At 31.8% G+C, this 27,383-nt stretch overlaps 4 protein-coding genes across 7 annotated transcripts; 1 reads left to right on the forward strand and 3 right to left on the reverse strand.

Annotated features, from left to right (window-relative positions):
* Nucleotides 1–6,987: 6,987 nt before the first annotated feature.
* On the reverse strand, nucleotides 6,988–8,178 carry LOC107908420 (transcription termination factor MTERF6, chloroplastic/mitochondrial). The gene has a single exon (XM_016835580.2). It carries the CDS (start codon nucleotides 8,176–8,178, stop codon nucleotides 6,988–6,990), a length of 1,191 nt encoding a protein of 396 aa, XP_016691069.1.
* A 1,224-nt stretch (nucleotides 8,179–9,402) lies between these two features.
* LOC107908421 (uncharacterized) lies at nucleotides 9,403–11,311 on the reverse strand. 2 transcript variants are annotated; one of them, XM_016835581.2, is made up of 5 exons: nucleotides 11,096–11,311; nucleotides 10,835–10,989; nucleotides 10,074–10,132; nucleotides 9,873–9,980; nucleotides 9,403–9,789 (listed from the first exon to the last, which is right to left on the reverse strand). In XM_016835581.2, exons 1-5 carry the CDS (start codon nucleotides 11,194–11,196, stop codon nucleotides 9,733–9,735), a joined length of 480 nt encoding a protein of 159 aa, XP_016691070.1. In that variant the 5' UTR covers nucleotides 11,197–11,311; the 3' UTR covers nucleotides 9,403–9,732. The 2 variants fall into 2 exon arrangements, with proteins under 2 accessions (XP_016691070.1, XP_016691071.1); XM_016835582.2 differs by having other exon boundaries at nucleotides 9,403–9,804; nucleotides 11,096–11,296.
* Nucleotides 11,312–12,536: 1,225 nt separating this feature from the next.
* On the forward strand, nucleotides 12,537–13,366 carry LOC107907632 (B3 domain-containing protein At1g05920). Its single transcript, XM_016834974.2, has one exon. It carries the CDS (start codon nucleotides 12,552–12,554, stop codon nucleotides 13,281–13,283), a length of 732 nt encoding a protein of 243 aa, XP_016690463.1. The 5' UTR covers nucleotides 12,537–12,551; the 3' UTR covers nucleotides 13,284–13,366.
* Nucleotides 13,367–15,920: 2,554 nt separating this feature from the next.
* Nucleotides 15,921–21,467, reverse strand: LOC107908419 (sucrose nonfermenting 4-like protein). 3 transcript variants are annotated; one of them, XM_016835579.2, is made up of 14 exons: nucleotides 21,190–21,467; nucleotides 20,789–21,040; nucleotides 20,645–20,704; nucleotides 20,256–20,372; nucleotides 19,628–19,762; nucleotides 19,454–19,513; nucleotides 19,089–19,178; nucleotides 18,768–18,902; nucleotides 17,913–18,057; nucleotides 17,637–17,810; nucleotides 17,391–17,454; nucleotides 17,219–17,285; nucleotides 16,611–16,725; nucleotides 15,921–16,425 (listed from the first exon to the last, which is right to left on the reverse strand). In XM_016835579.2, exons 2-14 carry the CDS (start codon nucleotides 20,927–20,929, stop codon nucleotides 16,334–16,336), a joined length of 1,395 nt encoding a protein of 464 aa, XP_016691068.1. In that variant the 5' UTR covers nucleotides 20,930–21,040; nucleotides 21,190–21,467; the 3' UTR covers nucleotides 15,921–16,333. The 3 variants fall into 3 exon arrangements, with proteins under 3 accessions (XP_016691068.1, XP_016691067.1, XP_040944132.1); XM_016835578.2 differs by having other exon boundaries at nucleotides 20,645–20,732; nucleotides 20,830–21,040; nucleotides 21,190–21,459; XM_041088198.1 differs by lacking the exon at nucleotides 19,089–19,178 and having other exon boundaries at nucleotides 20,645–20,732; nucleotides 20,830–21,040; nucleotides 21,190–21,463.
* Between the last annotated feature and the right edge of the window lie 5,916 nt (nucleotides 21,468–27,383).

Raw genomic sequence — 27,383 nt, forward strand, 5'->3', positions numbered from 1 at the left:
TAAAATAGATTGAAAATGAAATATATGCTAATAAATGAGTAATTTTATATTTTAAATCAAGATCCCGTAGATACTAGTGGAAAAGGAAAAATAGTGGAATAGTCCCTGAACTTTTGCAATTACTGCAATTTAGTCTAGGTAAGTTCGTACAGTTAAAAGTTAACATTTGTATAAATTGGTTATTGGTATTATGTATATATTCTATTGTTGAAAACGAATTATTGTTTGAATTATAATATTGAATTGGATATTCGATTTGAATTGAACGCAGGATTTGAGTACATTCGTGATTTGGTGTATGACGAGGGTTTGGAGTGGAGATGGTATTGGAGGGAGATATCGGCATTTTACGCAAGTAAACGGGGTTCAGCATTTGTTGCAAACTCTCATGTTTTACTTTCTGTTTGGCGTGATTGAGTGGATCAGCTCTTACTAGCTTCTGTTCAGCTCTTATGAACTTGTATTGACGATGTACTCTTATCCATAAGTCGTTCTTCGAATGGAAAAATCTCGATAAGGTGATTTATTTAATGAATTTGAAAGACATGTTATTTATTTTTGTATTGATTTGAATACATATGTATTTATCGATTAAAGTTGTGAATGACAGGGAGTTGTCATGGATGATTTTTTATTATTATTTGATTTATTATAGTTAGTTCGGTAAGATTTTTTTTTATCTCGTCGAACTTACTAAGCTTCATTAAGCTTACTTGTGTTGTTTAATGTCATTGTAGATTTTCGAAAGGTTGGATGATTAGATCATCACTTAAGTCACACTATCCAGTTTATTTCTGTAATTTTTGAAACGTTTCGGATTATATGGCATGTATAGGCTCTTGTGCTATTTTGGTTAATGTTTGGCTTATGTAAATGTTATGAATGGTATAGTTGTTATGCTAGTATGTGTGGCTTACATATATTTGATTTGTTGTGGTTGTGGTAACTTTGTTAGGTATTTTGATTTGGTATTGCTCGAATGAGTTGATGAATTGAATTAATATGTACTTTGAGATTAAATTGTATATAATTGTAGTACCAATGAGGGTACATTGGTTAGGCACATATTAGGTTGGTTTTGATGTGTTTTTGATCCGATTAATGTCATTTTGATTTTATATTTTGGTTAGTCCAAGCAATTTGATTATGTTTGTATTAATGTATTATTTGAATGATTTACTATTCTATTTTCCTGTAATACTCCGTAACCCTGTTCTGACGACGGATACGGGTTAGGGTTGTTACATTCTAGCCCTTTGGGACTGAGTTAGAGCCACCTGTTGCATGAGTTGCAGTCACTAGTACAGTCACTCGAGGACTAGGAAATAAGAATTTAAAATATTCCCCACTCCCCTATTAAACGTTCCTTCTGAGTATTTTATACTATCCATTCCACTTCCCTAGCTATTTAGTACCCTTCTACAAGAGTCTGTGGTTTAAACAACCTAAGATTTGACCTATTTCCACCCTTAAGTTGTTAATGAATATGCTCAGGGCATAGCTCTCTGGCAAGTGTAATTGATTGAGTATGCTCACAAAATGATCGTGGTAAGCATCTATTGTTCCATATTGCTTAAGGGAGACAAGCTCAGTCATAGGATCTAGGAAGGTGGTAGAGTCAAAAACCTCTCTCAAGCCTCTAACATAGATGTCCCAAGTGAGCTGGTGAAGACCCCCTTGCCTTTGGCAAAGGAAATGGTGGCAGTTCAAAGCTTTTTCTTTCAGGTGGAGCATGACTGTCGTAACCTTGGCCTGTTTTTGCACCTCCTCAGCCTCGAAAAACTGCTCCAACTTTGACCACCATCTTCTGAAATCCCCACCATCAAATCGATGGCAACCAAACTTGAATCCTCTCTCTAATTCCACCGTATTGGTCCTCAAAATAAGCCATTACATGACCATTGTCTAGCATAGGGGATAACATTAAGAACTCTTTTTGCGCAAACCCTAAAAAAGGTCCCCCTAATATACCTATACATCCCCAACTTGCTCTGTTTTCAACTCCACCTTTTCCTCTTCAACAATCTTGAAAATTGTTAAAAGAAAATTTTGATTGGTGAACACAAAGGTTTGACTTAGATTTAAAGAAGACCAAAATAATAAATTTCTCTAAAGGCAATGATCAAATTGAAAGAAATTTTTTTGGGTGATCAATTAGGTAATTTATCCCTTTTTTTACATTAAACCCTAAACCTCAAAGTTCTCTATGTATTTTTTTAAATCAATTTTTTCCCTAAATTCGAATAGGATAAAATTCAAATTAAATCTCTGTTTTTATAAGAGATATAACTATACCATTCTACCATATCTCTAATAAATAAATTTAAATAATTTAAATTTGTATTCTAGTATACATATATACATCAGTTAGGTAAGAGATGTAACCATATTATTCAGTGTTACTATAAATAAATAAAAAGAACTTCACAAGCGAGTGTTGAGATTAAAACACTTAGGCGTATCTCCATCGATTGCTCTCCACTAATTGTATCATTATTCTGTTCACTGTCAATGAAAGAAAAACCACTTCGCAAGACACTGACATGTAATCCACAACTGCTCTAAAAAACATAAACTTTTATACATTCCAAGGAATAAAAACTCAAGTTTGACTCAACATTCAAGTTCACAACCTATTTGAATCTTTAGTAAGTTGGATAGAAAAAACAAAGATTAATTTTAAGTTCAGATGGTTAAGGGGGTAAAAGAACTAAATAGCTCATTGATCTCAAGTCCATCATACTCCATTTATATAAAGATTCAACCATCAATAGTGAAACTGAAACTAATGTTTGATTAAATTGGTTTACTTCGTGCATGTCTCTAAACAGGATGACAATAGATCTCAGACGGATTATATTTTAAGGATCCTTGAAAGATTGTATCCTACAGGACCAGTACTTATGTCTGGAGATACATCTGATGGGAGTACTTTAAAATATAAATAAAGAGTCGGAATAACATTCGTGGATTTCCCTTGTAACCCGAACACCATTAAAACCAATGTAAACCTAGAAGGATATAACCACAATGACAAAGCTACACCAAAACCAACAACAAATTTGATCTTCATAACTTTAAACAACCCAAAAAAGCAAAACTTAAAAGAGTTGCAGAGCATCAAAAATGAACATCAATGGAACTAAACCAGCAAATAAAGTGAGACTCATTTCACAGTTGCATTTTCGAACAAGTTAGACAATTAAACTACATAAAACAGTCTGTGCAAAGTTTCACCTACGATAAGATTTTCAATGTTGCTAACAAGAGTCAATCTATAGCAAGTTTTAGATCATAAGAAAGAATTCAATCCAATAATAAAAAGAAAACCGGCTCGATCGAATATGTTACGTTCTACAACTAGCTCGATTTGATTTATATTTGCCTCTTACCGCGAATTTGAGTTTTTCTTCGTACAGCTTCAACAGCTCCGGAGCTTTGTCTTTATATTGGTTAACAAACCTTTGAACAAACAACTTTTCTGAAGTTCCAAACACGACTGAAAATTTCAAGTCCTTAATCAAGCCTTTCGACAACAACTCTCGAGCAAACAAAGCCCTCGGAACAATCCGTTTCTCCAAGCTCCGAGAGATAACACTCGGATGATTAGCTAGAATCAAAGATTGAAACCCCATTTCATTCACTAAGAAATCCAAGATGGCCGTGATCTTCTCCTTCGATGCTTCCAAAACACCGGGATACCTTCGAAAAGCTTCCCAAATCTCATCATCAGACCAACCCCATTTCTTATAAACATCAAACTTACTCTCCATCGCAGGTTTACTCACTTTTCTAAACAAAATGACAGCATGAAGGAACTTAACCAACAATGGATTAAACCCCATTTCCTTAACATCCTTAACAATCTCCTTAAACCGATCCGGCAACATAACGAAAGACCATGGATGGTAAATAAACATAGTTACGATATTCGATTCAGGCACACCATTATCTATCAAAGTTTTGATATTAGGCAACACATAAGTATCGAAATTACATACCATTAAATACGGATTTCTCCTTAGAGCTGTAATGGCCTTTGAATCAGATTGGAGAAGCTTGCTTAATTGATTGAAACAAGGGATTATCCGTTTCTCTAAGCTACGACTTAAAATCCTGGGATTGTAAACTAAGAGCTTGGAAATTTCTGGGCCTGTGACACCTTTAGATTGAAAGAACTGGAATTTGGGCAAGAAGGTTTTCTTGACATCGGAACAGAGGAGAGCGGGTCGGGTGAGGATGATTTGTCGGATTTGGGTGTTGGAAAACCCGTGTTGCTCTAAGAATGCAATGACAGAATCGGGTTTTTCTGGGGTTTTGAAATGGACATATTTGGAGATTCTGAGAGAGGATTCTGGGGAGAACCCAAGTTTGGTTCTGAGGTAAGAGACTGTAAATGATTGGGGGTTTTGGGATTTGGTTTTGTTTGAGATGCGTCGAACAGTGAAGAACAGTGATGGGTTGTTTGAGAAGGAATTGTTCGTAACATTGTGTAAAAGCTTAAAGAACTCGTTGATGTTTTTGGTAAAAGAATTCAACATTTTGGGGGCATTGAAATGAAATCAAGGTTAGATACTCGGACAAAGAGGCCAAAAGAAGACTAAACAAAGGTCTCAACTTTGAAACGCAGACAACAGAGGCCGTTCATCACATTCAAAGGCCGTCTTTGTGTGTGTTTACAGTAAACCCCCAAAACCCAAACCCTTCAAACTTTTATCAGACAAGTGATACAATTAGAGAGGGCAATGGTGCAAAACGTTTGAAATCTACTAATCCGCTTCAATCTATTTTTTTTATTTTTAATATTTTAAGTAAATATTTACAAATAATTCTTTAAAAAATATTTAAATATAAAATATATGGTTTTTTTATAATATATTTATTATATTTTTATCATTTTAATAGATACTATGATAATTTTATGTAATAGAATTGAGCGAGGTGAGGCAAATAATTATCATAATCCCTTTATATCTATTGTCTGAAAGAAAAAATCTATCCTACCTCACATCCACTTTTTAAAAAAAACCCACTTCATATGAAGTGAACCGATTCGGAATCTATGGGACGATTTAAATTTTGTCATCCCTAGATACAATTACAATAGGAAAAAGAGAGAAAAGGTTTCTAACATAGGCATCGAACCCTAAACCTCATACCAATCAACTTGAAATTCACACAAATTTATCTATGAATCAATGACGTGATTGAAAACATTAAATGTTAATTTTGATAATACAAATAAATTAAATTATAAACATGCAAGTATTTATCTATCATATAGACCACTTTGATATCAAGATGAGATAATAAAAAATATGTTAATAAATTTTAAGTTAAAATGTCAAATAAATCCTCTAAAAATGATTAAAATAAAATTATCCAGTTGAATATCAATTAATCTCATTGAATTTATTTAGGCCCTTAAATATTAAGGTGGTCAGGGTGAGTATATTTGTGGTTAGGGGTGAGTGTTGAATTAAATCAAGTTGAATTGAGTAAAAAATTTTCGAATTAATCAAATTGACAAGTTTTATTCCTAACTCCATTTGAAATTTTTTCAATTAAAGTCAAATTCGATTGAAATTATTCAAGTTAAATTAAAAAAAATAAAACATACCAAATTAAAATCTTATTACAATATAACTAATTCCATGTTATAGCATATAAATTTGAAAAATATAGATTTGAAAACTTTTTCAAAACAAAAAAAAAAATAACTTCCTTTAAAAAATTTTAAAAATATAAAATTTGAATTTTTTATAAATAATTTGAATTTTAAAATTTATTTTGAATTTTTTAGTAATTTTTGTTGAGAGATAAATCAATTTGTTCTTTTTCAAAATTTATAAGAACCAAAAAGAAATATTTTCACCAATCTGTTATTTAAATTATTCGAGTTATTCGAATTGTAAAATTCAACTCGACTTGAACTCAAAACTTGAATTACTTATTCGAGTTGACTCGAAAAATTTGAATAACTCAAAATTTGATTTTTTTTAATATTTTTTTCAAATCGAATCGTATTTTACTCACCCTTAAAAATTAAATAACTTAAAATTCGATTTTTTTATTTTTTTTCAAATCAAATCGTATTTTACTCACCCCTACAAAAAAAATGATAGCTGACATAGAATGCTGATATGGAAAAATAATAATGAGGAAGTTGTAGTTTGAATATCTATCTAAATCATAATTTGAAGAGTTATGGTATATTATATTTAACAAAAAAAAAACCCAAGACGGATTGAATGAAAAACCCAATCCCTAAATCAACTGTAGTCATTTAAATTCCAAGTTCTAGAAAGACGGTGGAGGAGTGATTCACACTCGTTTGTGGTAGCCTCATCTACTATCCGAAATATTTAACAAAAAAAAAATCAAGACGGATTGAATGAAGAACTCAATCCCTAAATCAATTGTAGTCATTTAAATTCCAAGTTCTACTAAAAAAAACTTTGGGTGAGAGTTTTTAGTACTCCAAAACCCCTTAAATCTATGAACTGGATAAAAAGGATTCAACTTTATGTTCAAATGATTATTAAAAAAAATACCAGAAAAACTGAGTAGAATGAGGCTAATAAGTTTGTAGTTTGAGAGCAAAGCTAAACTTTTTGAGTAGGTCTCACAGCTATTACTTCATAATAGATCAAAAGTTTGTTGAACGTTGATCAACATAATATCATATAGTAATTGATAGAAAAATAACACGAAAAGATCCAAACCCGAACCTCAGTTCACTAAAAACTCTCCAATGTATCATAGTAATAACTCTGCAACAGATAAATGAACTCTGCAAGTAAGATCATTTCACAGTTGCATTTTCCAGCAAGTTAAGCAACTAAACCACATAAAACAGTCAGTGCAAAGTTTCCACCTATGATAAGAATCTCAATGCTGCTAAATAGAGTCAATCTTTAGCAAGTTTTAGATCATAAGAAAGAATTCAATCCAATAATAAAAAGAAAACTGGCTCGATCGAATATGTTATGTTCTACAACTAGCTCGATTTGATTTATATTCGCCTCTTACTGCGAATTCGAGTTTTTCTTCATACAGCTTCAACAGCTCCGGAGCTTTGTCTTTATATTTGTTAACAAACCTTTGAACAAACACCTTTTCTGAAGTTCCAAACACGACTGAAAATCTCAAGTCCTTAATCAAACCTTTCGACAACAACTCTCGAGCAAACAAAGCCCTCGGAACAATCAGTTTCTCCAAGCTCCGAGAGACAATACTCGGATGATTAGCAATGATCAAGGATTCAAACCCCATTTCGTTCACTAAGAAATCCATGATGGCTGTGATCTTCTCTTTCGACGGTTCCAAAACACCAGGAAACTTTCGAAAAGCTTTCCAAATCTCTTCATCAGACCAACCCCATTTCTTATAAACATCAAACTTACCCTCCATTGCAGATTTGCTCACTTTTCTAAACAAAATGACAGCATGAAGGAACTTAAGCAACAATGGATTAAACCCCATTTCCTTAACATCCTTAACAATCTCCTTAAACTGATCCGGCGACATAACGAAAGCCCGCGGATGGTAATTAAACATCGTTGTGATATTCGATTCCGGCACTCCATTATCCAGCAAAGTTTTAACATTAGGCAACATATAAACATCAAAGTTACAAGGGATTAGAAATGGATTCCTTCTTAAAGCTATAATGGCCTTTGAATCAGATTGGAGAAAACTGCTAAGTTGATTGAAACAAGGGATTATCAGTTTCTTCAAGCTATGAGAAAAAAGCCTGGGGTTATGAAGCAAGAGCTTGGAAATATCAGGGTTTGCGCCACCTTTAGATTGAAAGAAGTGGATTTTGGGCAAAATGGTTTTCTCGAGATCGGAACGGAGCAAATGTGGTCGGACCTCGATGATTTTTCGGATCTGGGTGTCGGAAAACCCGTATTTTTCTAAGAACGTGATGACGGTATCGGCGTTTTGTGGGGTTTTGAAACGGACGCACTTAGAGGCTTTGAGAGCGGATTCCGGTGAGAAGCCGAGGTTGTTTGTGAGGTAAGAGACGGTAAAAGATCGAGATTGGTCGAGTGAGGCATTGGAGAAGGATCGAATTGTGAAGAAGAGTGATGGGTTGTTTGAGAAGGGATTGTTCGTGACATTATATAAAAGCTTAAAGAAATCGATGATGTTTTTGCTGTAAGGATTGAACATTATCGGACATTGAAATGAAATCAAGCTTAGATAAAGAAAAAGGAAACTTACGCTGATAAAGCTTTCAACTTTGAACCTTGAAATGAAACACGGACAAGGGAGGTCACTCTTCAATTTCAGGGTTTTCACAGTAAACCCAAAGCTTCAAAGTTCGTGACTGACTCCCGGGTCGACCCGAAATCCGAAATTGTTCGAGTCTGTTTATCCAGTTCCAAGTCTGGGTTAGGACTAAAAAAACCATTTTTATTAGGTTCCATATATATTAGGCTTAATTACATTCCAAATTTTAAATTTATATTTAAAATCCAAATTTTCTAAGTCCTTATTCTTCAAAGTATTTGTATTATGTACCCATCCCATAATCAACTTAAATTTATCCTGTTAGAAAAAATATATACAACACGAAAAATTTATACATTTACAATTTAATCTACATTTTATTTTTGAAAGAAAATGAAACAATCTAAATACATAAAACTAAGCCAATCCCTCCGACGGGAGTCCTCAAACAATCGTAATCCTCTCTCTTATTGTGGACCATTTTGGTCAGGCCATCAGTATCATTATTATCCTTTCTAGAGATAGGCCAAAAACTCCAATATCCTACCTTTTGTCAAAAGTTGATGAATTATCTTGATCAAAATGAAAATTAGAACCACTTGAGGAACTGCCCTTAATGACCTTACCTGCCTCGAGATTATTAGTTTGAATTATTACACTATCATAATCCCGATCCAATAAAAGTAACAAACCACCCAAGATGTCTCATAATTCAGCATCAAGTACAAAACAACTCCCCAAATATATATTGTAACCTAAAATCCACCCTCCATTTTGATCGCGTACTATTCCCCGACTACAGCAAAATCGGCATAAATTCTAATAGTACCATCAGCATTCAAACGGACCCAATTGCAGCATACTGTTTTGCCCAAGCATAAGACACGTTGATAATTTCAATATCACAAAATTTTTAGCTTCCCTAAATTTCTTTTAATCTTATCTCAACCCCTTTATAAAAGAAATTCAAAAACCTAATCAATACAACAATACTTTGAACATCAATAGTACATTATAACCCCATATTTTATAATTAATTCAAACAAAAATTACCAAAAAGGTTGTATAAGTCAAAAGTTTTTGAATGGGTGATTAAAAATTTATCAGATAGAACAGTAATTGATAGAAAAATAACAGGAAAAAAAATCCAAACCCAAACTTTGGTTTAATAAAAACTCTCCAATGAATCATATAAATTCTCTAATAGTAAGAGCAGTAGTTTGTTTTGATGGGAGAGAATTCATTTTCATTTCACCATTTCAACCCAGAAAACAATAAAGATTCATCAATGAACTTAATGTTGTGCAAGAACTAATGACACAAGTAAATTTGTCCTAAAATGAACCACCCTCCAAATATTAAGGGTTCCCAACAGAGCTTTCCAACTTCTCAGTGATCCTTTCTGCTTCTTTGATGATTCCCCCAGTGTTTAAGTCCTACTTTCTTTTCTTTTCTTTTTTTGAAATTAAACCTAGTATTAAAGCAAGGATTTGATCATAGTTTGACTTTCTTTTTAGGTCTTTTCAATGTACATTCATGATCCTCCACTACCTGCAATAGTTAAAGCTTCTCACTTGATCAGTTAATAATGGAATACAGGGCAAGAACATATGGTTGGCAAAATATAAATGTACCTTCTTCATTTTGTTCTTCTTTTTTTTATTCTTTTTGTTCTTGTTCTTGTTCTTGTTCGTATCTTTCTTAGGTTCGGGAATTCCCGACTTAGCTTCTTCCGACGAGTCCTGCGAAATTGATGGACCGGTAACAAATTGAGAGGCAAAAACACCACGAGAGTTTTGCGTGTAAATGATTAGAAAATGGCAGAATCAAAGTACCTCAGAGTCACCGAATGAATCTACGTGTCGAACCCTAGTTCCAGATCTCGAAGCCCCACCTACACATAAACAGAAAAACAGATATCACAGAAAGAAGGAAAAGGAATTACAAGCTAAGGCTGCACAGTGAGGTAACTCGCTAAACTGTCATCTTTTTACCAGAGACTTTATTTTTTCCTAAAGTACCTCGACACTACAAACAGATGTATAGAGATATGATCCTCTAAATACGTTCTAAAGCAGATTCTATAAGCATATGCAAACAACTAGAACCCTAAAGATGAACTTGTTAGGTAACTTGCTGAATTGCAATCTATGTTACCGGACTTTTTAATTTTTCTAAACTACTAGTATTCGGACATGGGAATAGGGATATGATCCTCCAAATATATAATTAAAAAAAATATAGAAAGTTTTAGCAACTGGATTTCTTATAAGATTCAAAAAATTGTGATTATATGACCTATGATCTCTCTTCCATTCATGTTCCAAAATCAAATAAACCAACAGCTTCTCTTCCCATGAAAACAACTAATACAAACATAAATAAAACTAAATCCAAGTCCAAGCAATTTAGAGTCCATTTGACACTTAAACTAAGCTAAAAAAAGGGTCAAATTTTAGCACACAAATAAATTTTCTATGAACTAGATCAGATCTGTGATGCAAAATTAAGCAAAAATTCCAAAAAAAAAATCATATTAAAGAAAACCAAACTAAGATTAAAAGTAGAAAAGAAAAAGAAATGAATAAAAGAGTACTTTGAAAGACGGTAGCTTTAGCGTTATTGACAGCCAATTCAAGGAGTTGAGGATTAATGGAAGACAAGCCGTTGGGATCTTGGAGTTTCCTTTCGAGGAATTTAGCCAAAGCAGCAGCTTTATTGGTTGTTAAAGGTCCTCCTGGATGAGCCAATCTGCAATCATAATTACAACTCAGTGAAAAATAAAAAATAAAATTGAATCAAATTCGAAATTAGATAATAATAAAAAGGGGGCCCTAAACCTAAACCTAACCCTAACCTGGGTTTGGAAAGGGAGGGAGGAGGGAGAGGAGCAAATTTGCTCCCTCGAAGTGCTTTCCTTTCTTCTTCGCTTAGTTCTTCTTTATCTCTTTTCACCATTGTTGCTCTCTGATTCTATCTCTTTCTTGATAAGACACCATTAAAGAAAAAATCAAGTTCAAAACTTCCAAAAGCCTCTGCCTTTTTTAAAAAATAACCTTTCTTTGACTTGGCGGCTCAATATTTGTTTTTTATTTTAATTATTGATCCAAATAATTATGGGTAAACAACCAAAATAGTCACTGTTGTTTACTTCAGTTTACATTTTAGTCACTTATGTTTGAAATGTTACGTTTTAGTCACTGAGCCGTTAATTGAGGTTAACAGTGTAATGTTAAGCTGACGTGACACATTAAATCATCATTTTAAACAAAAATTTTAGGTTAATTTATACAACTAATCTCCATATTTTTTCGTTTTGAGCAATTTAATTTTTTATTTTATGTTCTTTTAACTTTTTCTTTTCCATTCTCTTTTGCTTCTCCCTCTATTTTGCTCCCTTCTTCATTTTTTTAACGTAGTTTTTCTATGTTTTTCATTTGTTAAAACTAATCCTTATACTTTTATTTATTTTGAACAATTTAATTTTTTGAGTGAGGCGAGCTTGTGGACTAGTTTTAGCAAATGGAAAAACTACGTTAATAGAAATGAAGAAGGGAGGAAAATAGAGGAAAAGCAAAAGAGAATGAAAAATAAAGAAAAAAAAATGTTAAAAGAACATAAAAGAAAAAATTTAAATTGCTCAAAATGCAAAAAAATATATATATAGGGATCAATTGTAGAATTTAACCTAAAATTTTTATTTAAAATGATGATTTAACATGCCACGTCAACTTACCGTTACACCGTTAACAACAATTAATGGCTCGGTGACTAAAATGTTACAACACGATAACATAAGTGACTAAAATATAACATTTTAAGCATAGTGACTAAAATGTAACATGAGGTAAATAAAGTGACTATTTTGATAGTTTACTTTCTTTCTTTTTTAATTAAATATATTGGCAAGGTTTTTAATTAAATTTATAGCTAGATTAGATTTTGTTTTAGACGAAAGCTTTCTAAATTCTTACATAAAAAAATTTAAAAAAAGAAAAGCAGTTCACCGGGAAAGCCCATTGACCACCGGGAAAACCCTTTGATCATCATTCAACGTTCGGATATCAAGAAACAGAACGTGGGGGCTTGGGTTTTTTTACACCTTTGCCCAGTTTTTGCCGCCTTTCTGCCAGTTACAACAACTCCATTCAAATGCCCCCGACTATAGTTTAACGGTCATATTTCAAGAACCATTACTTTCATCTCAAGCACCCTTCTCCTATTTATATACACCGGACATTTATCTCAAGAAAGCAGCATTCTCAGTTTCAAGCAAATACAGAAAATAATTTGTTGTTATTGAAAACGATAAGATGATGGAGCTTCTTAGCCGTGATGATTTTAAGGATACAAAGGTTGATCCCAATTGGGGTCCTTTTGATTACTTGTTGCACGTAGTCCATGTTGACCAACAGAAATTTCAGAAAAGCCACAATGCACCCCCACCACCTCAAATCCTTTGCAAACAAGACCATACGGGTTTCAAGCTGAGGTTTAAATTCAACAACAGCGTTGGACTGAAAAGGAAACGCAATCTCAAAGCTGTAGAAGAGGAAGACGATGGCGATGGCGATCGGGTAGCACCAAAGCTGAAGCCGAAGAGAAGCAAGAAGCAAGAGAAATCCGTTTGCCCAATCCCACCACCAGACTTGCCTCCCAAATTCAGACAACTTATAGTTGAAGAGATGGGAGGTAGGGGTTTGGTTCTGGTCATACAAAAGACCATCTTTTTCTCCGACATAAACCCTACTGCCAGTCGTTTCTCCATACCCTTCTCGCAAGTCAAAACTCATGACTTTCTCAACGAGGCAGAGGCTAAAGAGTTAGATGACAAAAACCCCATGCAGGTGTTGTTGTTAGATCCATCCATGAAGGGAACGAGCATTACCTTGAACAAGTGGGTTATGGGGTCAAGTTCGCTCTATGTCCTCACTAACACTTGGAACCCTATTGTGAAGAACAACCAACTCAAGAAAGGCGATACGGTGCAGCTCTGGTCTTTCCGGATGAATTCCCTGCCGTGCTTCGCACTCATAAAGCTCTAGCTTCCGATCATATTTGCCACAATATTAGGGTTTTGATGACTTGTTAGTATTCTGTTTTGTTTTCATTGATTATCACCAAGCATGTTTGGTGGTTAATAATTATTGAAGTTGCATTTTACTAGTTTCTTTTCTCAATAGAGTTGAAAATTCACTCAAACTGTATGATATATATACTGCTTCTTCTATATAGTGTTAAATCGAATATGGACAACCATCCATAAGTTTTAGAGGATGCTCATTTTGATATTACTTTGCTCAACAAAGTATAGTAGCCAAGTATTGTTGCAGTCATAAGTAGAGACATCAGTGACAAAAGATTCCATATTCATATCTCCAATGCCTCAAACATTGAGTTTGTGTTGTGTAGCGACAAGCTCTAATGTATTTACATCATCTAATCCATATCATGTACGCAAAAAGAAATTGTATTTCTCATGAGTGATATCTGTAGCTATATCTATCTATGTTTAGTTTTTTTATATATCTTAACTATTAAAAGTGAATGACCAAAACACTCTTTAAAATTTTAAAGCTAACCTATGTATACATATATATATATCTACTTCAAAATGAATAAATTTAAATATAATTTTTTTAATTAATTTATTTAAAATTTAAATTATGTATCAATACAGTCGTGAAATTTACAAACTACACCGTGGGAAGTTAACAATATCAATGGTATCACCATCCCTGCCTCACTCACTTATCACCCCAACACTGCTGAAAACAGTTCACATATAAAGTACATGATTTCCTAATCCCCCGACCCCCCGTTTCATCGAGTCGCGAGAATCAACTTCAAGCTGGATTTCTCTGCATGTTTGGATTAACAGGTGCAAGATCAGAGCTAAAGTACTTCTTGACAAATTTCATTGTGTTGCATTAGCAAGATGTCCTTGGGGTACTGAAATTATTCGCCATGAGAATCTTGTATGCCAAAAACAACTTCTGCTTGCTCCTTTCGGCTAACCCACATCTTGATACCAGCCAACAGAACGGTTGGTTTAGATTCGAACATCTATATTTGAAGAAATATGATGTACCTTTATTCTTCTCTAGACTGTGTATATTAAAATGACGAAGATATCGGTTAAGCACCACGTTATATAATTTGATCATTTTGGTCGCTGTCATTAAAACTAATGTGGCAATTAAAAAAGTCGGTATAATATCAAATTTAGTCCTCAATTTTTATATATTATATTAATTTAGTCATAATTTTAAAAAATTAACCCTTAAAATTTACAAATAGCCTCAATTTAATTCTAATCATAAAAAAATCGAAGAAATGTATAAAAATACATAATATTTTCAAAAATAATAATAATAACAACTTTAAACTGTATATGATTATTTATATTAATATTAAATAAAATAAAAATCTCTCACCTCATCCCTCTCCCCCACCGGACCCCCCCCAACAGTCTCCATCCCCCTTCCTCCCCCACCACTGTCCCTCTCTGCTGCTACTGCTGCAAATTCACCTGGGATGAGAAAAAGCTGAACAGAAGAATATGTTTGAAAGTGTTCCATAAGGAGATGCAATTTTCTTGAAGGTAAGCCTTTATGTCCCATAGCTTAGTTAATGGGGATTTTTTTTTTTACCTATTTCCTTATCATAATTGATAGATGTAGAAGGGTGAAACTTCTACATTTATCAAGAATTGTGATTTTTTTAATTGTCACGTTAGCTTGCCGTTTGTGATTTTAACGGGACCAAAATGACTGAATTATGTAACGTGTGCTTAAATTGCAAACTTTTTATTTTAGGTGCCTAAAATGAAAATTTTTCATAATTAGGTGGCTATCTATGTAGTTTAACCATAAAATAAAGAAATGTGAGAGAGAAAAAAAATACATAAGTGGTAGGGCCCACATAAAAAAATAAGATACAATATCTATTTCAACATTTAACATGCCACGTGTAATTCCATTACACTTTTAATAGCAGACAACAATAAGTGATAAAATTATTATCAATTAAAACATCTGTGATCAAAATGTAAACTTAAACAAATATAAAAGATTATTTTTGTAGTTTACTCTTAAAAAAATAAAGGAGATAAGATTTTGGCTTCTCTCTTTATATATTGTTTATTTTTCAATATAAAAACAAAATACGATTTTTTTTTCAATTGAAAGGAAACCAAATTTTTATCTTTCCCAATATATTTTTTGGATTGTTAAAAATTGATCTGAAACGTTAAAAAAGTTTCTTCAATAACTGTAGTCAATTTTAGAATATTTTTTTTCTTTTTATTTGAATATAGCATTCTAAAATATTAGGGGTTTTTTAGAATATCAAAATAAGTGTAAAAGTAAATTCCCAAAATAGATCTTTTTAATACTTATTATTTCTTAATGTTGCATTATGTTTAATTTGGAGTTTTAATTTATTTAATGTTATATCATGCTTTGCATAAACAATTAATAATTATTTCCTAGTGCACAAAAAAACCCAACTATACAAGAGAATTATCATAGAAATCCTAAGAGCAATGCATATGCAGAGCAGAACAAAAGGCCAGAAAACAGCTTCATGAATGAGGTTCGAGGTGAATATCGAATATGGATATGGATATGTGTCTAACCTACACGAGTTTCAAACACGGGAGTACAGTGCATTCAGTAAAGTAATATAATCCTCCCCCATATCTTTACTTATAAACTTGAAGACAACAATAAACTAAAACAATTACAGGTCACATATTTCCTAGCAGATAATGGCCATCTACCATGGTGAAACCATTGGTTTGCAAGGGATGGATAAATTTTGCAGGAAAAAAAATGAAATTCTCTTAAATTTACAATGATGCCTCTTTCTTTGGCCTAAATTTCTAAAAATAAAAATATGCAAGCAAAATGCATGAGGTCAATTCCAATGGTTGAATGAGATTTGATTTGATTCGATTCGATTAATCGGTGTGAAGTATTGCAGTTTCTTCGGAACATTGGGGCCTTGGAATGTTGCCTACAAGACATGGGAGTCCAAATGCCACTGCAAAAACTCACCTCTCCTAGATAGTTCATCTGTAAATTATTTCGGACTAACCGAGCAAGAACCTGAAAACATCGCTCAGCGAGATAATGCCTTCTACGCGGTTACTGCCGGCTTCCACGATAACAAGTCGTCTGACACCTGAAAATCAGGTTGGGTTAAAATACTGTCAGATGGGTGATACTTTTTTGGAATTGAACTACATGATTTATCTCGGAATATATTGCAATGCTACTTCACTTGATCTAAAGGCCACCAAATCATTATCGTTCTTCAAAAATAAAAAACAAAACAAATATAATGGAGTTTGAGAGAGAGAGAGTTACCAGGGTTTGCCAATTGTTCCATCACTTTAAGCAATGTATCGGTATGCAAACACATCTGAAATCTTTGTGTTCTTGGCTCATAAGGACTGTTGGAATCTTGTCCCAATTGCAATGCCTAACGAATAAATAGAGAAAAGGGTTAGGAAACGAGTTTCCTGCATTGTAAGAAATCAGTTTCAAACTAGTAGGATCAGCAGAATCCTTGTAGATGCAGTGTACATTAGCTCAAATATGGAAGCTACTCTTAGGTTTCATCAGGGGGTGAGTGTGTGTATATATATCTAGACATGGATAATGTTCAACCTTTTCTAATCTTTTTCATATATTTGGAGAATTGTACCCTCATGCCTATACCTAAATAGGTGTTCGATACAAGTTCTGGACCCAAATACTCCGGGGAAATGAAAAGTCAAAGCAACATAAGGGACCGAGACAAAAAGAAGATTAAATAATAAATTTGGGGGTAATCATTTTTTGTGTTCAGTGTACGGAGGAGCAAGGGGGGCCAAGGCTTAGCCCCATTTTGTCAACTCCGCTCTGTAAAACTTCCGCAACACATCCAAATTCCTAAACAAGAGAAAAGTTAAAACAGAAGTGACAACAGTAACCTGATAAACAGTCATTTCATTCAGATTATGTGTATAAGCTCTGCCTTTCGCCAATGCCGTTATGTCACTGAAAAAAGAGACCAACAAAAAAATTATGAACTATCACCTTCAGCCCAAGCTGATTGTAAGTTTGGCAAACTAGGAAGATAATCAATCAAGAACGACATGTTACCTCCGAGAATATATGTCCAGTAATGAGTCATTATCGTCAACTATAGGTATTGAACTTACTCGAGCTGTGAAAAAAAATGGAAAACTTATCATAACAATACATAAAACACACACACACAAACGTATATATATGAGAAAATCTCTCATCAATTTGAGGTGGCCTCTTGAGGAATTAAACTTAACCTTACTCTCCTTATTCGTACTCTCTTTTACATCCATAAAATGTTGACAAAACAGGGTAGCATACCTTGAACTAGCATATTTAATGCTGAACTAAGAGAAGAAGTAGGTCTCAGCATCGCAAATGACCGACTGCTGGATTCTCCGATTCTTGGAACCCATGTACCCAGAGGGATAGCATAAATTGGTAATTGTAGCATGGGGAAAGAACCAGAACAATGTTTGAAATATCTGCATACGCCTAGAAATCAAACTCCATTGGTTAGGGAGAAAGAAGCCATTTACTTCCCAAAAAAGAAAAAGAAAAAAAAAGGTTAACTGAAAACACTATTAAAAGGCTCACATTTTAGTATTCCAGAAAGCGATGCAAGATGTAATAATTGGGGAAATGAACCATCTTCTAAGGATGAATGGATGACAGGAATTGTGGCAACTCCATTTTGCAAAAATTTCAAAGCTACATCCTTCAAATTATCACCTGGCCCAGCCTGTGTAACCAACAAGAAGGGTCAATAACACCACTCGTATACTGTCTCTCTCAAATGACATGGCACAAAGGAAATAAGAGGCGGAGCAGAAAGGCATGAACTAAAAATATGACAAAAGAGGAACCAAAAGGCACGACTTTTCCAAAACACAAAAGCAAAAAGAAAGCATAGTATGCGGAAAATAGGTATTGGCAACTAATGACCATATTACCCAAACAAAGAGAATGCTTTTGGCTCATGGCTACCATAGCATAGAATAGTCATTCACAGGACAGTTACCTAATCCCAGCCCTCACTTTCAAGTTCCATTAAATACTTCTGGCTGGATTTTTCCTTTTTGGAATGTTTGCTAGAAAATGTTCTAAAGAACTCGTGGTAGCTTCTTCTTTCTTTTTCGGGAATCTTGTTAGTTCTTAATGACATTTTACTTCCCCAACACTACAATTATTGCTGCTATTCCATATCTAATCCCTAAAACATAGCGTGAAGTTGTTTTCAAAAAAATATCTAGTTGTAGTGGTCACCAACCAGACCTTGACTCACATTATTACTACATAACGCATGCATATGTCTAAGCTAAAACATAAACATAAAAACATGAAAGAAGAAATGGCTCACTTCATTTGTACAAACAGAAAACAGACATGCAGGTGTATAAGAATCACATCCTTCATAAGTTAATATAAATGGCAAAGCACTAAAACACTAACAAAGATGAGATGTCTTGGAATTGGTCTCCCATGCCCATCAACTTGTCCGTTCCTGCGAGCCTTTCCCTCTTTCCAGGCAGAAATAGTGTGTGTTTGAAGCTCTTCCTCTGTCAAAGTTGATCCATGATTTCCAAGCTGCATAAGGAAAAGAGTATACATTAAGATAAATGCGCCAAAATTTTTTTTAAACAGCTATCAGACAACTATCTAGTTTAATATCGAGAAACTTGCTAGTAGTTGGAATCAGAAAAAAAGGAAAACTCTAAGTAGATTTTGGAAGACTTTCTAGCCCAAAAAACTTGATTCAGCATTATGACATACCTGTCTTAGAATCAATATAAAATCCGAAGCACTAATAACTCCAACAAACTTCCCCTTGTAGAAGTCCCAAAGAGGAGCAACAGGGATACCCTGAAAATGGCTTGACTCAGAAGAGATATGTATCCAAGCTCTTTATCAGCAACAACCAAATAGGCTCTAAGAATGTAAGCAATGTCCATGGAGAAATCTAGATACATCTACAGCTAGAAAAGACTCTAAGCAGAAATGGTTAGCAAAGGAAAAGTACAGACATTTCCTCTCTATCTTTTGAAACATGAATCTTAACCAACAAAAGATCAGGAACCGCAAAGACATCCCCAAAAACATCAACTAAATTCTAACCTCCAAATGAACTAAACAGATACCTGCTCAGCCAGAATATGAAATGCTTGTTTTACAGGCAAATCAACAGCCAATGCAACAACCTGTAAGGCAGATCTGTCTAAATTAGCAAAGTGAAAGTAATATGCCTGATCAGAGTTAAACATGCAGATATATGTGTGTATCGTGAAGGAGAGCCGATAGGAATGCAGCCAAACCTTGCCTGACTCAGGTAGTAACTCATAAACCGTATGTGCTGCCAAGAATGCAGATATTTGATACCGGGAGGCCCGTAAATCCTCTTCTGAAATCCTAGGTATTGTTTGGTTCAATATAACTGCAGGAATTTGATGCTGCATCGCAAAAAGGTACCAGAATCCATTTACATGAAAAAGCAAAAAGAAATTTAAAAAAATAAAGTGTATTATTAATTGATTAATGAATGAATGAAAAAATAGATGAGCTGCATGCTGGGCAGTGAGCATGCATTAAGAACTAGGACAGAAGCACCAAAAAATCTACACTATGAACCCCCCCAAAAAAAGCTACAGTAGTTGTAAAGCCTAGCTAATCAGTGACAACTTAAATTATTAAAAAAGAATCATTAGTCCATTTGGCAATGCAATTGGAATTGCATTTCCATCTATATCCATCAGAGAAAAGAAAGTTCATACCCGCTTTTGCAATCATGATGATTCCACTTTTTATTGCAATTTTAATGCTCAAACACAATGCTAAACCAAGTTTAAAAAACAAAAAATACTTAGGCAAAGCTTGTGTATAAATTTATATCATGAGACTATTATCAACTAGCACATTAGGAAGTATCTCTGAATGAGGTTGTACCTGAGAGACCTCTGCAGGTACAGGTAGAGTGTCAAAAGTGTTAACTATTCCATATTCGCCATTCCTGTGAGGTTGTTGTTCATCATGTCGCCATTCACCATCGATAAAAAACTTGTACTACATACAAGAGCCGACACAAATGAGCAAATAAATACAAAGGTCATCACCAAGAGATTAGGATTGACATGCTCTAGAAGTTGCTAGACAATAAAGGCACCCTAAGCTAAAAATCCATTCATTTCAACTAATAAAAATGGCACAGCAATCATATAAGAGCATTGAACAAATTAAATGTCAAATTTGGGTACATGTCCAAAATGGGTCCGATTCTCGGAGGGTAATATTCAAAAAGTTTGAATTTTCAATTCCTATAAAGCAAACTAACCAACCTCATGACTACCATGTGGTACGGCACAGACAGCTTTAAATACATTGGGGCAACCTTCAACCTGTGACATTCGCACGAGCTCAGTCCACCTTCAATTTCAAACGATTAACCATTAATCCAAACACTAATGAAAAAAATTTCATACCAATAGCATGTTAAAAGAAAGAGATATAATTGAATTATCACCCATTGAAAGAGCCACATATAGAGACATCGTCACCACCATGTGGCCATGTAAACTGAATAGGTAACAACACCATGCCGGCAGTGGACACTCTGCCGGCATCCCTCGCCGGATTCCTATCGGAACCAAACATTTGACAGTAGCCTTTTTAAATTTTTTTTTTAATTCTTGGCAATCAACTCCTTCCTTAACAATTTTCTCTTCTTTCAATCACTGCAAATAAAGAAAATGAAAAAAATACACATATATATCAATAAAGCAACAATAATAACATCAAAGACTCACCTTTTACGTTGATTGTACGGACAAAGCTTTAACATAATATTTTTCTGCTAACAGGAAAAAGCGAAATTGGAACTTACCAAACAATGTAAGCAAAAGGGTGTCGTTGAATTTGTGAGAAAAAAAATTCTGTAAAATTATGTTAAACGTGAGAGTGAAATAAAAATCTATCTGAATCTAAAAAAGGGAATTCCAAAAAGAAGAAAAAAGTTTAAATTGGTGTAGAATTTATTGAAATGTGGGTGTAAAGATCGAAGATTAGGGGTTAGGTATATGATCGAATCTGTTTTCTTTTATATAATAAAAAAATGATTTTTATTAATAATAAAAATTTGCAAACCCTAATAAAGCAAAGAAAAGATGAAAGCTTTGAAAGGGACGTTGAAGGTAAATTATCGTCGTTGTCTTCGGGTAAAAATATTAGGAGGAGATTTCGAAGCTGAAAATGAAAGGGATTTATTATTATTATTATTTTGTTTGAATTTGATTTGTCAAAATAATATTAATTGAACTCATAAGTTAATTGTTATTTTGTTTTGAAATAATATTTTTTTAGGAATAAAGTCTTATCCCACCTTTCAATTTTTTAAAATAAATTATTCTAAATTTTAATTTAATTTTTATCTCTTTTAGTCTTTAAATTTGTATTGTTTATCAGTGTATCTAAAATGAATAAAAAAGTTATTCTCTACTTTGTTGACGTGACATTCAGAGGCAAAGGGATGGTAGGGCCCGACACCTCTAAAATAAATTTTTTTTTTTATTTAGGACTTTTTAAATTTTTAAAATTTTAAATCAGTAAAGGTAAAATTATATTTTGACCCATTAAAAATTATAAAAATTTGATTTAATCATTTAAAAATTATAAAGGTAGAAATTATTAAAATGTGAAATTATATTTTTAGTATCGTAAAAATTATAATTTAATTTCAACCCCCTTTAAAAAAATTTATGGCTTCTTCCATGATGACATACATGTAGATTTTCATGTAAATGTCACGTCAGTAATTATTTAACTTTTAATTATTTAAAAAATCAAAAAAATTTAAAAATAAAAATTATTTAAAAGGTATAAAAATATAAAATATTTTTTTAAAATTTTTAACATTAAAAAATTAAAAAATTACTATCAGGCATATACATAGATGTCATGTTTTCTATTTTATTTTAAGGTGATTTGATAAATAATATAAGTTAAAAAATTAAAAGAAATGAAAATTTAAATGAATAGCTAAAATTACATTTTTTTTTGTAAAATTAACAAGCAAAAATTTACCATTGTACTAAATAATACTAAGGACACTTGTCATCATCCTAGCATTCAATGGTAAAGCCAAAATTATTTTTGGGAGCCGAAATTAAGTCATAAATTTTGGTAAAAGTTAAAATGCAATTTCACCATTGTACTAACTAATATCTTTATAATTTTTTAAAATACTAAATTAAAATTTTATCATTTTGTAGGGGCAAAGTACAATTTTATCCTTACTTGTTTATAAATTTTTAAGGACAAAGAATGTAATTTTCTAATTTTGGGGAGGGGACTAGGGCACTACCTACCCCTACGTCCCTGCTAACACTGTTTGTGGAATCTAAGAATTACACGGACAATGTACCAAACATTTGCCCAAACAAAACCATTAAGTGGCTAATGGTTGCGCTTTTTAATTGGTATAATTTCAAATTCAAACCTTGTTTTGTTGATTTGACTTTAATTTTGTATAAAAATTATAACAATTTAAATTAATTTTAAATTTTAGAAAAAAAATTAAAATTAAAAAAATAGGTAAAATTTGGGAGAAATGAGGGGAAATTGTTTTTCGTTATAAGGAAAAAAAGATTAAGAATAAAATTTGTTTTCACAATTTGGGTTTTTTAAATAATTTAATTGAATTAAAAATTTGAATTGAGTTTAAAAAGAATTGTGGTGTATCTTATTTTATTTTTTGCTAAAAAAATGGCACTAAAGTCAATTTCATAAGTTTTTGTAATATCAATTCTCAACATGGAATTCAACTTGAAGACATTACTAATTTGGTTTCAAAAAAAACACTAAAGAAGCTTGTAATGATTTAACTTTTTTTTAGTTCTATTTTGTTTTTAATTTGTTATTAAATCTATTGAATAATCATTTTTCATTTTTATGTCTCAATATTGAACGGGTTTTAGCTTTTCTGTAATAGAATCTTAAATTATCTTGTATGAACATTAGTTTTTAATCGTATTTAAGCTTTATATAATATAAATATGATGCTAAGATATTGAAATTGATCTATTTTGTTTTTGTGTTTTCATGATTTTATGGAAATGCTGAAGATTTGTTGTTACAATAACCTGAATTGTCTTTTTAATTTTTTTTATAATCTTTATATACAACTAGGGTCAATTTGATAGAAAGTATAAATATTAAGGACTAAAATTATTATTATACTAACTAAAAGAATGTCACAATTAGTCACTTAACGTCCGAGTAACTTAAAAACACAATTTCAAAAATATTAGTAATCAAAATGTAATTTTTTTATTAATGACTAAAATAAAAAAAAATTTACCTATAAATTAAGTGACTAATAATATAATTTACCCAGTATTTATATCAATACTAATCCTTAAAAATAATTTTCTTTAAAGATAACGTTTATTCCATTAAAAAGGTTAAAGAAACCTCAAGAATGAACCTATAAACTAAGCAATAAATTCATCCAATAATGGGTGGTGTATATTTATATAAATTTAATAAAATTATTATTTGATATATTTATGGAGTTTTTTTAGTTTTTACTCTACAAGTAGAGTTAAAGAACCATCAGGTGTCATAAATTTATGGGTGAGTATTTGGTACACGTGTATTTTTTATTCCACAAGCAACTTTAAGATGTTATCATGATTTTTTTATTTTTTTAATATTTTATCATACCCTTATAAGACATTTGATAATCTTCTAATTCTACTTGTGGAGTCTAAAAATTCTTCTGGCAGTGTACAAAATATTTTCCCTCAAGGGATATTTAGAAAATAAATAAAAATTAAATAAATGGGACTCGTGATGGTTTATCTCTTTTGAGTTAAAAATTTCACTACTAGTGTATCAAATAATTATATGATTTAATATCATGATACTGAAGTCTTTAAATAAATTGGTGTCACGACAAATCCAACCTCGTAACAAACTCATGATACAAACTCAGGAGTTTAAATATAACTAGAAATTCTATCACATGCTATGTGTGTGGAAACTACATTCTTGGAGCATAGATGTCAGTTTAAATCCAACCTTATGCAAAAATTTTATTGGTTTTTAATAAAAAGACTAAAGCACCCTCAAATAATATAGCTTGTTTTAATTACGAAATGACATTTTTGTAATTTTATTGACTGAGTTAGTTCCCGGTTAATCCGTGACACCAATTTAAGCAATGGCTTAAATAACACAATTGATGGAGGTAATAAAATATACATAATAGAATTAACATGTAAATATTATATTAAAATAAAGTTTTTGTTTGGTGGTAAAATAATGTTTTAGCTATATAAATAGCACAAGTTCAAATTCAACCTCATGGAAAATATTTATTGGTTTGTTAATAGAAAGACTAAAATACCATTGAATAATATATTTTATTTTAATTACAAGATGGCATTTTCGTCATTTTCCTAATTGAAATGGTTCTCAATTGATTCGTGACACCAACTCATACAAGAGCTTAAATAATAGTAAATATGGATATATACAATTGATAGAGGTAATAAAGTATGCATAATATAATTAAAATGTAAATATTATATTGATATAAAGTTTTGGTTTAGTGGTAAAGTTAAAATTTTTTTATTTATGTTAATAGTAAGGGTCCAAATCCAACCTCATGCAAAAAAAAATTAAGTTTTTTAAAAATAAAAAGACCAAAATACCCTCAAATAATATAATCTTTTTATAAAAATAATATAACTGATTTTTTTAATTACGAAAGGATATTTTCGTAGTTCCTCTAACTAAGTTGGTGTCCAATTAACTTATAACACCAACTCGGTTAGGTAATTAAATAATAGTATAGATAAGAAATATGTTGGGTTTTTTACCTGCTCATTCCATGTTCTGTTATAACGAGCTTGTTTTTCTACTTGGGCCATCATTTTAGGCCTTGTGTAGGTTTCAGTTAAGTTGAACTCGATCCATTAGTATGGCATATTTGACAAAACAGAAGCATGAATCGCCTTAAATACTAAGTCTCCCAATCAAATACCTTGATGTGGTTTGACATATATGGAAGTCTTTTGTCTCTTGGTAACTGAAGTGCTGTTTTTTAGAGATATATGTTTGATTCATTCAAAGGAGTATTTCAAGTTGTTGGCGATCTTGTTTGTGAAGGTTATTGTGATAAATACGGAAGATAGTTAATGGATAAAATCAACCTTTAAAGAAGTATTTCAAGCCTTTCAAAACTTTTATTGCTAACCACATTAGACAGCCTATAACTAGGCTGTTGATCGACACTATTCTTCATTCGTATGGGGTGTCTTTAACATGCCCTCCTTTATGGATTTGTTATGGATAGATTTATGCAATGTGAGATATTTGTGGGAGAATGATTTGTACAATAGAGTTCGATATTGGGGTTTCAATTTCTTCTCTATGTAAAGGTAGATTAGGCTTAAGCCAATAGGTGACCCGAACAATTGGTGAATAAAATCATTTATTGAGCGAAGCTTCACAAATATAAGATTAGGGAATCTGAACTGCATTAACAAATATTATGTGTCAATTATTTTCTTATCTCTTGGACTTATTTGCGCTTTGGATTGATTATGCAAACTCTTTAATTCTGCCTAAATTTTGTTCTAATAGTTGTTAGAACAACATTGTTTTTCAAGTGACTAGTAACCAAGTTTCTCTCTTCCACCAATAATCACATTATCATAATTGGTATGAAGTGCAAACTGAGGTTTTTTCAATATATATTTATCTACCTATACTTATATTAAGTATTTGACCAAGTTGGTGCCATGGGTCAAGTTGGATACCAATTTAATTGTAAAATTATTAAATTAACCTTTTGTATACAAATTAAGTTATATTTTTATAAGGGTGCTTTTGTCCTTTACATATAATAATTTTTTTCAATAAAAAACTAGGTTAAAATATGTTGTAAGTCTTTATACTCTTCATAAATTTAAAATTTAATCCCTATGCTTTTATTTCCAGTAATTTAGTCCCTCTACTTTTCAAATTTCAAAATTCAGGTCTTGTTATTAACGCTATTATTTTTTATTAAATATATTAATGTGACATTTAAAAATAAAAAAAATTCACTCACTAGCCATATAATGAACCTAGATTTACCAAAACAATCTTAACAATGCTAATAGTTAGGCTAAAATTTTGAAATCTGAAAAATAAAAATATAGATTAAATTTCAAATTTATAAAAAGTATAAGGACTAACGACATATTTTAACCTAAAAAATCTGGTATTGGTTGAGAAACATACTAATCATTTTAATACGGAAATTACCGGTGGGTTTTAAATGTAAAATGTCAGTGTCAAAACAGCAAAGTACAGCTGTATAATGTTACAGTTTTGTTTGTTTTGCTAATCTGTGTTCTGCTAAACACGTGCGGTTACCTAGTCACACTTTATTACTCTTTCCCGACAACCAACCAAATTTTTTAGATTTCATTTCTTTTTTATTAAAATTATTTTTATATTAATATTTAAATTAGAATTAAAATTTAAAAATATTTTAACAATTTAATTGAGCCTCTACTCGATTGACATTAATATTATTATCATAGAAGACGTGGGTTTTATAAGTTCAAGAGGAATTATGAATAGGTCTTATGCCAAAAACTAACAGATATGATCCGAACTTATAATAAAATTATTCAAAAAAAATTATTTTAACAAAAATTAAATTTTAACATAAATTCTAATCGATGAATAATAATTTTTTTTTTCAAATTAATAATTCAAACCGTAACTCCCAAAGAAAATCTTATTTGATATTTGATTCAAGTAAGAAATAGCATATTTGTGTTCAAGTTGAAAAACAAAACTTCATAAATTTAGCTTCTTCTTCTTTTGTTATTTTTTGAATTCTTTGAAATTTAATTTTAAAATTTTATTCAAATTAATTTTTAGGACCAAAAGATAATTAAAGTTGTTAAAATTTTAGGCATAATGACTTGTTTAGTCCTCTAACTTTATAAAAAAACATGTTAGCTCTCCATTTAAATTTTCACCATTTTTAATTCTTAAACTTGTGTTATTTATCAAATC

The sequence above is a fragment of the Gossypium hirsutum genome, chromosome D02 (genome assembly GCF_007990345.1).
Source record: "Gossypium hirsutum isolate 1008001.06 chromosome D02, Gossypium_hirsutum_v2.1, whole genome shotgun sequence".
Lineage (NCBI taxonomy): Eukaryota > Viridiplantae > Streptophyta > Magnoliopsida > Malvales > Malvaceae > Gossypium > Gossypium hirsutum.